The 14,159-nt window shown below is 37.1% G+C and overlaps 1 protein-coding gene across 1 annotated transcript in view; it reads left to right on the plus strand.

Moving 5' to 3' along the window:
• The window catches only part of CC2D2A (coiled-coil and C2 domain containing 2A), a 63,767-nt gene that overhangs the window by 25,707 nt on the left and 23,901 nt on the right, over positions 1-14,159 (plus strand). Inside the window, 8 exon segments of the mRNA XM_054825440.1 lie at positions 769-909; positions 1,346-1,502; positions 4,197-4,432; positions 5,357-5,534; positions 6,777-6,933; positions 7,614-7,761; positions 9,699-9,837; positions 10,549-10,752. Coding sequence (XP_054681415.1) covers positions 769-909; positions 1,346-1,502; positions 4,197-4,432; positions 5,357-5,534; positions 6,777-6,933; positions 7,614-7,761; positions 9,699-9,837; positions 10,549-10,752 — 1,360 coding nt within the window.

Genomic DNA, 14,159 nt, shown 5'->3' on the forward strand with positions numbered 1-14,159 from the left:
CTGTATTTCTCTCAGCCTTCGTGTCTTCCACATTCTCTGAATATTACAAGTAGTAATGTGTTGGTTTACTTTTTTTTTTTTAAATCACTTTATTTTTACTAGACATGTTTAGATATCAAGATAGTACTGGAAACAGTCTGTGCTTGGGCCGCATAGACATTTACATCAGAAGTGTGTTTTGGTCATTAAAGGTGCTAATGAATAGCTCTTTTTACAAACAGATTAGAGGGTGGAAGTGTAAAATACCATTTCTGAGGAAAAAAAAATGTTTGTGTTAACCATCTTGTAGGGCTGTCAAAGGACTTACGTTACTTCATACATTACTACATTACTTCATTTCTGTGAGTCCTTTTCACTGGAGCTAGAAGCATGTTAAGTTTAAAACATATTTTGTAATATACGATTGTAATAAGCATTACTTCATAGCAGCAGTGTATGTTTCCTGGGCTGTTGTTTACATGAATGGACTTTAAAATGTTTTTAATGATGTACAGCTGTAATAAGTGTTTCAGAAAACTTTGAGATCTCTAGAGAATGAACTGTAATTGAAATCAGATTGTCCAAAATGCAAGAGACTAGAGTACAGAAGAAATCAAATCCTGCCATCTTCAACTGTGGGTTTTTTGCTCCTTGGATTTAAACCATTGCAGCCATCAATCAAATTGAAACCCATTTCACTTGGCTTTTATTATTGCAGGTTTTCACTCTATTGTTCCACTGAGTTATACGATTCTGACTGATTTTGTGCATATGTATATATATTTCTAGGCAAACCAGAAGACTTCGTGATGCTGAACAAGAAAAAGACAGAATGTTGCTTAAGACCATTATAAAAGTTTGGAAACAAATTAAATCCCTCCGTGACTTTCAGAAGTTTACTAACACACCCATAAAACTTTATTTAAGGAAGTATGTTTTGATAACGCTTTTTTTCTTTCATTTGCCAGCAGTGATCTTTAATCTTTTATAAGATTAGTCAGTTTGGGAACTTACAATTTTGATATGCAGGGTGCAAAAGTATGAATTTGAGTAGTGTCTGGCACTGGTTGAGCCTGCCACTATTCTTTCTGAGTTTGGGGAGGAAGGAAGGTTAAAATAACAAGTAATTACTGTAACAAAAAGGGATTTCAAAAGGCTAATGAGTCAAGAAACAGTAATTATATTCATTCTGGATGGTAACTATCTGCTATCAACTCTTAAACTATCTATGCTGGTATTTGTAAATACAATACATTTTTGATATAATGAAATTAATTCATGGAGAAGTAGACTTATGTTATATATTATAGACTTAATTGTAGCCCTTATGTTAATTTCTGCAACATGTTGATAACTTGTTTTGAAGGGAGGAGATTGATCAGAGATTAGATGAAAAAGCATATGAAGAAGAAATTCAGGCTGAGATAAATGAATTACTAGAAGAATGTATGGAAGAATATGAAAAGAAAATGGAGGAGTATAAAACTGAGCTACGAGAGTGGAAATCCTGGAAGAAGACACAGGTTTGTTTAAATCATTCACTTTCACAAAAAATTAAAATTATTATTGTGTTCAAAATTTGTCCTTCTAATACAGAAAAAAAACCAATTTCAGGATAGTTAAGCACAAATTTTGTAATGTATTTGGATACATTCTGTCTACTTAGAATTTGTTAGTAAAATTTGTTAACTAAAAATCAAAATGCACTAGGTTTTTGTGGAGCATTGTCTTCCTGCTATTGATTTTCAACACTTGAGCAGTTCTTTCTTTAAATTTAGTAGTTTTGCAGCATTCCCATTAAATTGATGTCTTTCTTGCAAAGAAAAAACATGGATTAATTTTGTGTATGTGCATGTGTGAGACAGAAGTGAAGCAAAATAATTAGGGGGTGTTTCTAATGAACAAGCAGTTGATGTCATCTCATGTAAATTTATGTTCAGGAATGTCCCAAGCCTGAAAATTTTAATTAATATTCTAGACTTTTACCTCTGAAAACCTTTATTGCTAATAATCTGTACTGTAGTTAAGGTCTCAGTCATGCTTCATGGGGATATTGACAAATACAGGAGCTAGAGCAATACACCGCAATGGGATGATCTTTGAAATGGCCTGTGGCAGTGCCAGCAAAATCAGACTTGCCTTCATAGTTAACGTGGCAATGTACGGGGTGTTGGTTTAACCCTGCAGGCAGCTAAAACAACCACACAGCCGTTCGCTCACTTCCCCCACTCAGTGGGATGGGGGACAGAATCGGCGGTGGCAAAAAGTAAAACTTGTGGGTTAAGATAAAGACAGTTTAATAGGACAGAAAAGGAAGAGAATAATAATGATGATAAAAGAATATACAAACCAAGTGATGCACAGCACAATTGCTCGCCACCCACAGTCCACCGATGCCCAGCTAGTTCCCAAACCGCGACCTAAACTCCTGGCTAGCTTCCTCCCAAGTTATATACTGAGCATGATGTCATATGGTATGGAATATCCCATTGGCCAGTTTGGGTCAGCTGTCCTGGCTGTGCCCCCTCCCAGCTTCTTGTGCACCTCCAGCCTCCTCGCTGGCGGGGTGGGATGAGAAGCTGAAAAGTCCTTCACTTGGTGTAAATGTTGCCTAGCAACAACCAAAATACCAGTGTGTTATCAATGTTATTCTCATCCTAAATCTAAACCACAGCACTGTAACAGCTACTAGGAAGAAAATTAGCTCTACCCCAGCCAAAACCAGGACAACTGAATACCTCAGGGTGATGGTGATCATACTTGAATATAATTACTGCCCAGTTTGAACACTGATTTTTTTGGATACCAAAGCATAACAAAGTTTAAGGAGATGCCTCAAATATAGTTTTCAAGAATCTAGTGCATGTGCTGATACTTTTATGGAAAGGGGTTTTTTTTTCATGTACATGCAGTATCTATGGAAGGCACTTAAAATGTTTGAGGGGAAGCTGATCTGCAGGTATTGGAAATTCCTGTTATCAGAACACAAATGGTACATCACTCATTAGTGTCCTGTGAATTCACTTGTAGGATAGGATGAATAAATGTAAACCTTAAAATGAAGGCAAATAGTCTTGAGCGTTGATCCCAGTGGGAATTGTTCACGTCCCTCTAGCCAGTTATGCCTTCACAAATACCGTGGTGAATGGTTCCAGCCAAAGCTGCTCTCAGCATATTTTTATTGTGTTAGTCACAAACTGTCTTGAGACCAAGATGATTGTGGTTCTTTCCTTTTAGAGTGAAATGTAGTATACAGACTTCCTCTCATGCCCAGAAGTACTTCATTTTGTTTTACTCAAAGTACTTTGGTTAATCACTGCTGTTGATGTCTTGCTAGCACACTTCACGTGAATCTAAGGAAGACACTAGAGGTAGAAGAGACTAGATAAATTTAAAAGGAAATACAAGAACAAAAAGGGTAACATAGAATCAAGCCAAGAAAGAATATTTATTAATAAAAATAGGTGAACAAGTTATTTGGCTAAATACTTCAGTTAGTAAGGAAAAACTGCTTTCCTCACCTCCTCTTTTGCTTATGGTGTCTTAAATCATGAAGTGGCTGGTGCTTCCAATCAAGCTGTACTTCCAAGTGATCTGTAGGTCTGTGGAAGGAGGAACTTGTTTGCAGTTGTTTAAAGCTGAACATGCATATGTACACTGGAGTTTGGCAGTTTAGGAGATGCCAAAAGGCATGTGGTGTTCTGTTTGTTTATTCTATTTGGCATAAAGGAAGGGAAGGGATCATTCTGCACATGCTAAAGATACTGCTAAGCTAAAAATCTTGTGCTCTAAAGTTTGTGGCACATGTGCATTCACTTTGTCAATGTGTATGCAGACAATACCCGAAGAAATGTCGCTACTGGTTGAGTAACTGTCCTTCAATCCTAACAGAATGCACATGGTAACTCAGGCTAAATGAGAACTCAGGTGCTAGCCAGAATGTTCAAGAAATATGTTTATTTTGTAAGTTGGTTGGGAAGGTTAAATAAATGTTTTGTATGAAGCATATTACGTTTTTGAAGCGTATGAATGCATTGGTGCATTCCGAGTCTGAAGTAGTACTACAGAATGAGAGAAATCTTGTTTTTATGTGTGGTAATTTTAAAATTATATAGTCATTTCTCATACACGTTTATCACTTGTGAATCAAGAGAACGAGGAAAAAACTCTACCAATTGAAACAAGTTCAGGAAGAACATTAATATTTTTATATCCAGAAGTCCAAGAAGAAAAAGAAGAAAAAAGACATTCATGAAGAAGAAGAATCAGTAGAAGACTGTGATTTTGGTGAGGAACGTGTAAAACCCATTCCTCCTAAAATGGCCAATAGCCTGGAAATAGAGCAGCAGGTCAGAGAAAAGGCTGACAACTGCAGAAGGAAGCCTGGAGAGCCTGCTCTAATTCCTGAACTGGTCCTGTCCGGAAGCATAACTCCAACTGAGCTGTGTCCTCGGTAAGATAAACGTTGGCCTGCAAATTACTTTGTTGTTACATAATTTTGTCGTGATTTTTCTGCTGTTACGTATTAATTGATTGTACAAGTTCACCATTCTGTTTAGCCTAGTGATTAAAATGTTAAAACTTCTGCTTCTGAAGCTGATAAAACAATTCTTTTTCTAAGACACATGTAACCTTGTATATACTGGGCTTGGAGAATGCCGTCTACGCATTCCTTTTGAACCTTCTGATGTTCCTTGACCATCTGCACAGAGCAGTGGTGTATATATATAAAGAAGTTGTTTTCAGTGTAGAGTCTAGGTCACTGCTGGCAGTACCACTCTTACTATCTAGTCCTTTACACCAGGTTTGTGCTGTAGTCAGCAAAGGGAAAACAAAGAAATGCCATAGTAAACCAGAGATTTCACTGTGGATAAAATAAATTTACTTGGTTGTGTTACTTTCCACATTTACGCATGCAATTTAACATACATCTAGTAGATTTTAGTCATTTAAAAACTGCTTTGTTTAGTAATTATTCAGCAAATAGCCTCATCAAGGAATATTGCTTGGCTGTTCTGCTCCCAATGACTAAAAACACCAAAATCTTAACTCAATTTGATATAATTTGTTGTGCTTTGGAGGAAGGGACTAGAAGGGAATTTTGTTTCCCTAAAAATCTCCTTTTATATGGAGGTGGCTTTAGTGAATCTAAAATTTGACCTGTTCATTTTTAAATCATTTTATGTTCATGAGAAGATAAAACCACTGTTAAATAATAGTTTTAAAGCCATTCTTGTGTAATGACATTTTTAGAAGAATACCATCTTTATTTAGGTGACTTCTGTTTCCCCTTGAGGAATCAGCTTCTTATTAAAAATAACCAAAGAATACAAATGTTATTAAACATGGTATCACAGCTTGTTTGACATATTTACAGAGCAGAAGTTTTGCGACGAGAAGACGTGAAGAAATGCTCTGCATTTATAAAAGTCCTTTTCAACTCCAAAGAAGTATCAAGGACTGTTACCCGCCCGATAAGTTCAGATTTCAGAGTTCACTTTGGACAGATTTTCAATTTACAAATATTCAATTGGCCAGAGAGTTTGAAACTACAGGTAGATAAAGATTTATCATAGTAACTTTTAAAAAGATGAGATGTAATTACTCCTGGAATGCTTGTATTTTGCTCTATGGTAGTGTTGTAAAGACTGAAAAACCTGTGAAAGATCCTTTGTAAATCATCAGTCTTCTACCTGTTCCTGACTTCTCCAGTCACAAACTTTCAACTTTGCTGCTACATTTTTGATGCTTGTGCTCTAGATATGTGTGTGTATATATATATGACTATGGGCTACATGGGGGAAATTAAATATTTGGCACATGTGATTAAATATGTTAGTGGAGCAGCTTCTTCATTTTAGAAAAACTGATTTATGTTGCAGATAAACTTGCCAAAATGGCCTCCTTAAAACGTTATTGTCCACACAGTAAAATCATCATAAAGTTTGCTGGAGGGGGATAAGAAAAAAAAATTCATTGCTAGCGATGTCCCTGACTGCACTTGACTTGATCAACAGTGCAGTTAAGTCAAACCACCACCACTCCCGGTGCAAATATGAATTAATTAATGATTCACAAGAATAATTTTCAGAGCCAATACATTTTTAGGAGGATCAGGATCCTACTCCTCTTGTTAGGTGACTTATCATGAGTAGTTCAGAGGAGGGTGTATACCCCTCGCCTGCTCCATTTATGTAACAAACAAATTGAAAGTGAAAAGGAATACAGTCATCTTGGATGAAAAACATCTAAATGGAGAAATAACTCACATCACTCTGAGCCTGCAACTGGCTAGGAAAGAGGGAAACAGCCTGCAGTACTGCCAGAATGGGGACCATGTGCTTTACCCTGCCTTTTGTGGTATGGGAGAATTAATGAGGCAGAATCCCTCTGGCACCTTCACCTGATGCCAGTAACTGTCACAGGCGGTTGCATGTTGTACAATGATGCTCTTCAAAGTCTGGAGTTTGTTGTACTATTCTCAGATGCATTAGAAAGGTGAGGAAGAGAGACTTTCAAGAAGAATTCAGGCCAAGTTAGCTGCTGGTAGCTGAAATGTCTGCTAATTAGATATTTTAGAAAGTAAATGAATACAGTTGCCTTAAATGAATTATTTCATGCTGAAGTCATAGTAAACCCTTTTGTCCAAATACCCTACAATATCATAGAATCATAGAATGTTTTGGGTTGGAAGGGACCTTAAAGATCCTCTAGTTCCAACCCCCCAATATGTTTGCAACTTCTCGTTAATACATGTGTAATTTTTTTACTATGTCTGTCACCATGTTTTTTCCTAGATATACGAAACAACGGGTATGAGCAGCACCACCTTGTTGGCTGAAGTGTTCGTACCTGTTCCTGAGACTACAGTTCTGACAGGCAGTGCTCCTATGGAAGAAATAGAGTTCAGCAGCAATCAGCGTGTGGTGTTGGACCATGAAGGGGTTGGGAGTGGTAGGGACTCTCGGTCTTTGTCAGTTCAGTGTTTCTCATTTTTCTGAAACTCTATAGCAGTAATAAGTTGGCATGCATTTCAGAGTAAATTCTGTTAAGGGCGTTTACAGCCTCTGTAACTGAATTTTATAAAACAGTCGTGATTCTTCTTATTAAAGTTTGCTGTGGAATTTTTATCTCTTACTAATCTTAAGCTGTATGTAATAAAAATGTGTGCGTTTATTATTTGGCTTATAGTATTAGTGGAGTTCTACTAGCTCTAGAAAGTGTTTGGGATTTTTTTAGTATTTAAGTAATCAGGCCTCTGACACTGCAGAGTAAGCAGATGGTATTAATCAGTATAGCTCCAGTGACTTTAATGTTTTAAACCATGTTTCATTAAGAACAGTATGATGAATCTGAAAATTATCAAAAATATTAAATAGTGTGAAGGAGAAAAAAGCCTTTGACATAGATTTCAACCCAAATGGAAAGCCTTTCTCTAGGTGGAATGGAATGCTCCTTTTGTAGAGCAGAGTCCTTTCCCACAGCATGCAGGGGAATCGAGTTGTTTCACATTACCCTATTTATATAAAGGCCCAGGATATTTGACTATTTATTTTCAGGAAGTATTGTAAAATGTTTAGACATTGTGTTTGAATACATAAATATACTACTTTGGGTTTTCCCTCCCTTAATAGGTGTGTCGTTCTCATTTGAAGCTGATGGTAGCAACAAAATGACTTTAATGACCTCTGGGAAAGTATCCAATAGTGTCTCTTGGGCAGTTGGAGAAAAAGGAATCCCATTAATTCCTCCAGTATCTCAGCAAAACACAGGCATTCCGAGGTAAGAAGATATGAATTTTCAGTGATTCGTGGGAAACTGATTATACTAATATTTAAAAAAATACACTTTCATAATCAAGAATTTTCATAATCTTTTTCCTTAAGTTTAGGTATTTTACTTTGCGCCATACCCCCCTGCAGATATCTTAGGGTATGCGTTTTTGGTAAATAGAATTTGGTTAGAAATTTCATCTTTTAGTATATTAGTTATAGACAATATTAAAGTGAAACTCAAGCTGATTCCCTTTTATGATTTTTCTAATAGAAGATGTATATATTGGCAAGGAGCTTTCCTGCAATCATTTTGCTAAGAACAGAAGCTCCAGCTCTTTCTTATCTGAAGTGCGTTTGGGGAGGCTATTGGGACACATGCTTTAAATGCCTTTGCTGTAATTAATGATAAAAATTACACTATGAAAGCAACAGAAGTTAGTATGGGGGCTTGACACTGTTAGTGAAGTAATCTGTGAATAATTCACATTTGTCTTATCATTCAAGATAATACTCTTTCATGATTTTTCTCCACCAGAAGCCTGATGCAGAAATGAGTATATTATTCCATTCAAAACAATCTAATTTGCCCTGTGGCTGCTAGTTGGACATTATAGATTAGTTGTCTATTTTGTTGCTTTTATATAATTTCAGTAAAGTCAAGGAGATGATACATAAAGTCTGCTTTTGTAATCACCTCAGGTAACTTCACTGTAAAGCCTTAAGAGTTTTCCCATACTTATTAACACTGAGAAAGTACCTCTTCCAGCTGATTAGATTCTGTGAATTTTTTATTTATTTAGAGGCTAGACATTGGCATCCAAATCACTCTGTTACTATTTTTGACCCAAGCTGCAGCTGTTGGAGTAATTTGCTGATTAGCATATGAGTAACCTGCTGACTTCAATGAGATTGGAATAGCATGAGATTAAAACATAAGGAAAAACATTCCCAAAGGCTAACTTTCAACTCAGGAGATTAATCACTGTAGTAAATGGAAAAATGGGGAATTTCAGAAGGAAGTTTGCTGTAAAACACTCTTCTTTGAATCATCCTCTAGAGATGAACAACCCTCAGTGACTTGCCATTGTCTATCGTGAAAGCTGGAGACAAGATTTTTGTGCCTGAAGTTAGTTTTTGCTGCACATTAGCTTTTCAGCACAATTGTGATTCAGTGTGCATTTGTTCAAGACCGGCGCCTAAAGATTTAACTTTGATGTTACCACTTTATCTGCTGCTCCAGTAACTGCTGGATATTTGGCTGATTCTAACCAAGCATGAGAAAGATCCATAAGTTCTTAAAGCTTTCTTGAAAATATTGAGATAAGTAGAGAACAAAGACTCAAATTAGCATCCCTAACAAGAGAAGGGACAACAGCCACCTTCTGTGGTGTTTGGCTAATAACATGCGTATTGGGTTTACCTGGCAAGGTTTTGGTAGCAGGGGGGCTTCAGGGATGGCTTTTGTGAGAAGATGCCAGACACCTGGCCAGCAAGTCAGTGTACAAATGGCCTCCAGACTGCCTACTGTGAATACAAGAAAGTGAGCAGGAGCATCCAAAGGATAAGGAGCAGAGCTGGGAGCAGTTCTTTTCAGTATGAACTGTCAAAACTTTTATGTTAATTTTCATGCTGTGAAGCAATTTATTATCTTACTTCATAGTAATCAGCAACATGGAATAGTGTAGGTCTATTATAAATGTATCAGTAAGCACCTTACTACCTTGTATAAAAGTTCCTTCCACCAGTTCCTTTGTATTTCCCCCTTATTTTCCTTTGCAATTCATCATTCCCTCAGTTGCATAGCTATAACTAAGAACTGCGTAGTGGAATTTACTATTCAGGTTGTGGGGAGTTTTTTCGTTCTTTCTAAGATTGTTTTAAATACTTTTGTATTGCTAAATAATATGTTTTAGGTATAAGTTCTGTCTATTCTCTCTTTTTTAGTGCTTTAAAAAATACTGATGCTATTGCATCCATTGGCACATCAGGCTTAACCGACATGAAGAAACTAGCTAAGTGGGCAGCAGAAGCAAAACTTGATCCAAATGACCCAAACAATGCAGCTCTGATGCAGCTGATCATGGTGAGTGACTTTTTCAGAGCTATAGGGCTAATGGAGCTGTGAAACAGTCACCAGGACCTTCTCAGGCAACCTGCATGTGTGCCAGGGATGTAGTAGCATTTGAATTCGTGATGGACATACTTGTGTCAGTGTTAAGAAGCAAAATGTCTATTAAAAATATGATTTATTAATTCATTCTAGTGGTGAAAAATAGGTATAAGGGAATATGCAAACTGATTACTTTATAATTTTTTTTTTAAAAATAGGTATTTTGAGTTTGTTTCCTTAAAGTGCAGGGGTATTCCCAGTGTACTTGTATGATATTAAGTTGGAAGTTGCTCATTAGTGACAGTTGCACAAAGAGATCTAGTGTTTTGTAACAGTTGGGACTTTTCTAAACATTAAATTTAGGAGCTATTTACATAGCTGAAGTTGTGTAAATGAACCATCTTTACAGTACAGCTTCCTAGGTTACTCTGCTATGTTACAATTTTCCTACTCTTTAATATTTTGTTTATGTTATGTTTATTGTGTTCTTAAATGTGTAATCTCATATACTTGGCTCAACAAAAACCTACTTTAAAACACAGTGTTTCAGTCTCAGTTTGATCCATCTCAATTGCTTTTGCTTAAAATGAACATCCTTGCAATATGTATGTAAGACTTACAAAAGTTATTTTATAGACTTTTGTCACTTTCTATGAAAAGGTTAATAATTTTTTACTAATTTAGGTTGCCACAAGTGGAGAGGCACATGTTCCTGATTTCTTCAGATTGGAACAGTTGCAGCAAGAATTTAATTTTGTTTCTGATAAGGAATTTAATAGATCAAAAAGATTCCGACTCTTGCAGCTCAGAAATGAGGATGTGGCAGAGTTCCGAAACTATAAACAAGTCCCTTTACATGAACGAGAAATCAGTGACAGAATCTTCCAGGTAGCATGTTATCTGAAATATTTCTTTCTAGTTTTAATGCTAATAATATTTGACTTGCAATTAAGTCAATTTGTCCCTTAAAGAATGTACAGCTATGCTGATGAGTAAAAAATGAGAATTGTATTCCTTCAGTCTTTTCTGGTGTTATTTTAGTGTAATTAAGATAACTTCCTTCCAAGGCAATATTTCCACAGCTACACTGTGGAAGGAGAAAAATAGAACACAGCAGCTGCTGTAGACACAAGTGTTCTAAGATAGCTTTTTTTTAAAGGTAAGAGACTTTTTTTTTAGAGGTGGTTTCAAATATAGAAAGGTAATGCAAAGATGATTCAGACTTAGGCTTATTAACCTTTGAGCCCTTTCTGTGGAGACTGCTGGAAGCAATGACTCTGACAAGAATTAAAACCTTATGTTTTACTACAACCTATGCTGCAGTTATTTCTGGTTTAGTATGTTGTTCCAATTACCTTACCCTGTCCTTGCCTGTCTGTTAATTACCTTACTGAAATGCAATGTGTGCATTTTTTATTTGGGTCATACTTCAATTATTTTTAATCTCAACTCCATTATTAGTGTTAAGTCACGCATTCTTTTGTTCTTTAGCAATTTGTATGGCTAAGGAGCATTTTAGTGTGTTCGTTCCTTAGCAGGGTAAGAATCACCTCAGATTCTGGCAACTGCAGCTTTATCCCTATTTCTTCTTACATAAATTTCTTCAAAAAATTCCTTTTTCTCATTTCTTTTGGATTATATCTTTTTTTAAAGATATTTATGAATTCAATCATGTCTTGTTCTTTACAGTAAAGATTTTTCCTTTTTAAATTTTAGATTAGATTTGTATCTTTAAATAAAAGATGTGCCACATCTTTGATACACCTTTCTGATCCAGTTGATTTAATGGACTTTGTTCATTTCATGGTATCATTCAAAATTGAAAACAATAGTTTAAGAATTGTTTTATTTGGTGGGGTTTTTTTTAAATTAAGGGTAAATTGGATAAACCCACGATCACCCATTGCAAGTTTGGCTTATATGATATGATCTTCAAAACTAAGTTTAAAGCAGTATTGTTACTAGTTGGTTTACTAGCTACTTGGCAAAGAAGTCTGAAAATTCATAGACTCATGGAAATATTGTTTGGAAAATATTGTCTGGAGGTCATCTAGTCCTGCTTTCCACTGAAGTGGTGGGACTGTTGCCAGAACTGGATGAGGTTAGCTGTGAATTTGTCTAGCCAAGTCTTGAAAACCTCTAAATAGGAGATTCCACAGCCTTTCTGGATAAGTTGTTCCAGTGCTACACTATCCTTCCAGTGATTATTTAGAAAAAAAAATCATATCCAACCTGAGCCTTCTAAGTTGTATTTAATGGCTGTTTTCCCTTCTCTGGAACTAGACGGGAGTTTGGCACTCTCTTCTTTGTAACTGCCCCTCAAATAGTTGTGGACAGATACTGGATTGCTCATTAATCTTCCTCACCAGACTAAGTTGAACACCTTGTCCAGTGCAAGAAAGACACTGAAATACTGAAGCAAGTCCAGCACAGAGCTGCCAGAATATCTGCAGGGCTGGAGCACACGATGTACAAGGAGAGGCTGAAAGGACTAAGTTTGTTTTGGCTTAAGCAGGCAAGGCTGAGGGGGTATCTTGCTGCTTTCTTCAGGTACCTCGCAAGACAGTGCAGAGAAAACAGAGTGAGACTTGGCATAGAGGCAGGATGATGATAGACACAAGTTACTCCAAGAGAAATTCCAGTTGGATATAATGAAAGCATTTTTCACAATGTATTCAAATTCTAGAACACGTCCAGCAAGTTTCTAGAATTGCCACCTCTAGAGATACTGAAAATTCAACTGGCAAAGGCCCTGAGGATCCTGACTGGAGTTGTTCCTGCTTTGAGTGAGGGTTTGGATCAGATGGCCACCAGAAGTCTCTTCCAACCTACATTTCTCTTAAGATTCTGATTTCTTGTAGGTCATGTACTATAGGCCTCTGACTGTCTTAGTAGTCCTTTAGTGGGCCCTGTCCAGTTTCTCTACCTGCTTCTTGAACTGGCAGCCCTGAACTGGACACAATATTTCAGGTACGCCCTCACAAGTGCCAAGTTGGAGGGGCTAGTAATTTCCCTTTGTCTGTAGGCCACCCTACTGCTAATGTAGCCTGTGGTTTGCCTTTTGCCAGAAGAACATGTTGTTGGTTATCATTAAACCATAACCCCCAGATTTTTTTCAATATGGCTGTTACTCTGCTGGTTGCTTTCTAATCTGTGCCAGCACATGGAGTTACTCCACCCTCAGTATAGAATTTTACCTTTTCTTTGTTGAGACTTCAGTTGTCATAGTCTTCAATTATCAAGAACCCTCTGAACTGTGGTTCAGTCATTCCTTGTATTAACCACTCTTCCTGATCAAGTATCATTGGCTAAATTGCTGACAGTGCATTGTGTCTCCTCATCCAGGTCACTGGTGAAGATACTGAGTAATATTGGCCCTATAATCGATCCCAGGGGTACTTCACTAGTTAAAGGACATGAACTGGACATTGACGTATTGATCCTTACTGTTTAGAGCTCAGTTGTCCATCCTGTTTTCAGCCCAGCAAGCAGTCCACTCAAACCCATGCTTCCTCAGGTTATCCCAACCAGGAGTAACTGCATCCTACTCATCAACAGTAGTGATTTTTTCAATCTTATGTCCTAACTCTATTCCTAAATGTCAAATTCTGTAGTCATACCTACACCTGATAATGGAAGTTTCCTGCTGTTGGTTCACCATGGTAGGCATCTAAGCACCACAAAGATGCTTTTTCACTTCCACTCTCCCTCCCACCCTGGACAGGAGAGAGAATAGGTAGAGCAAAAGTAAGAAAACTCATGGGTTGAGATAGTTTTATAAGTGGAGGAAAGAGGAAGAAGGAAGAAAAAAACAGACAGACAAACAAAAAACAGGTGATGTAAAGGCACTTCCCACATGTAGACTCATCCCTAGTCAGTCTCTGACCAACGGCTACCCTCCCAAAGTCCCCTTCCTTTCTGTTTTACTGCTGATCATGGCATTATATGTTATGGAGTATCTCTTTGGTCACTTTGGGTTAGCTGTTCGTGTTGTGTTCCCTCCCAACTTCTTGCGCACCCTCAACCTACTTGCTGGAGGTGAGTTGGAAAAAGAGACAGTGCTGACGCTGTGCAAGCACTGCTCTACAATAGTGAAAACACTGGTGTGTTATCAACACCATTTTAGTCACAGATTTAAAACATAGCACCATACCGAGTGTTATGAAGAAAATTAAGTCCATCCCGGCCAGACCCAATACAATTAGGCCATGAAATTATCTTCTTTTTTTCTCCACTGTGGTGTTCCCCCAAGTGATTCTGTTATAATTGTCCTCTCCAATCTTTTTACAGTGCAT

The sequence above is a fragment of the Grus americana genome, chromosome 4 (genome assembly GCF_028858705.1).
Source record: "Grus americana isolate bGruAme1 chromosome 4, bGruAme1.mat, whole genome shotgun sequence".
NCBI classification, from domain to species: Eukaryota; Metazoa; Chordata; class Aves; order Gruiformes; family Gruidae; genus Grus; species Grus americana.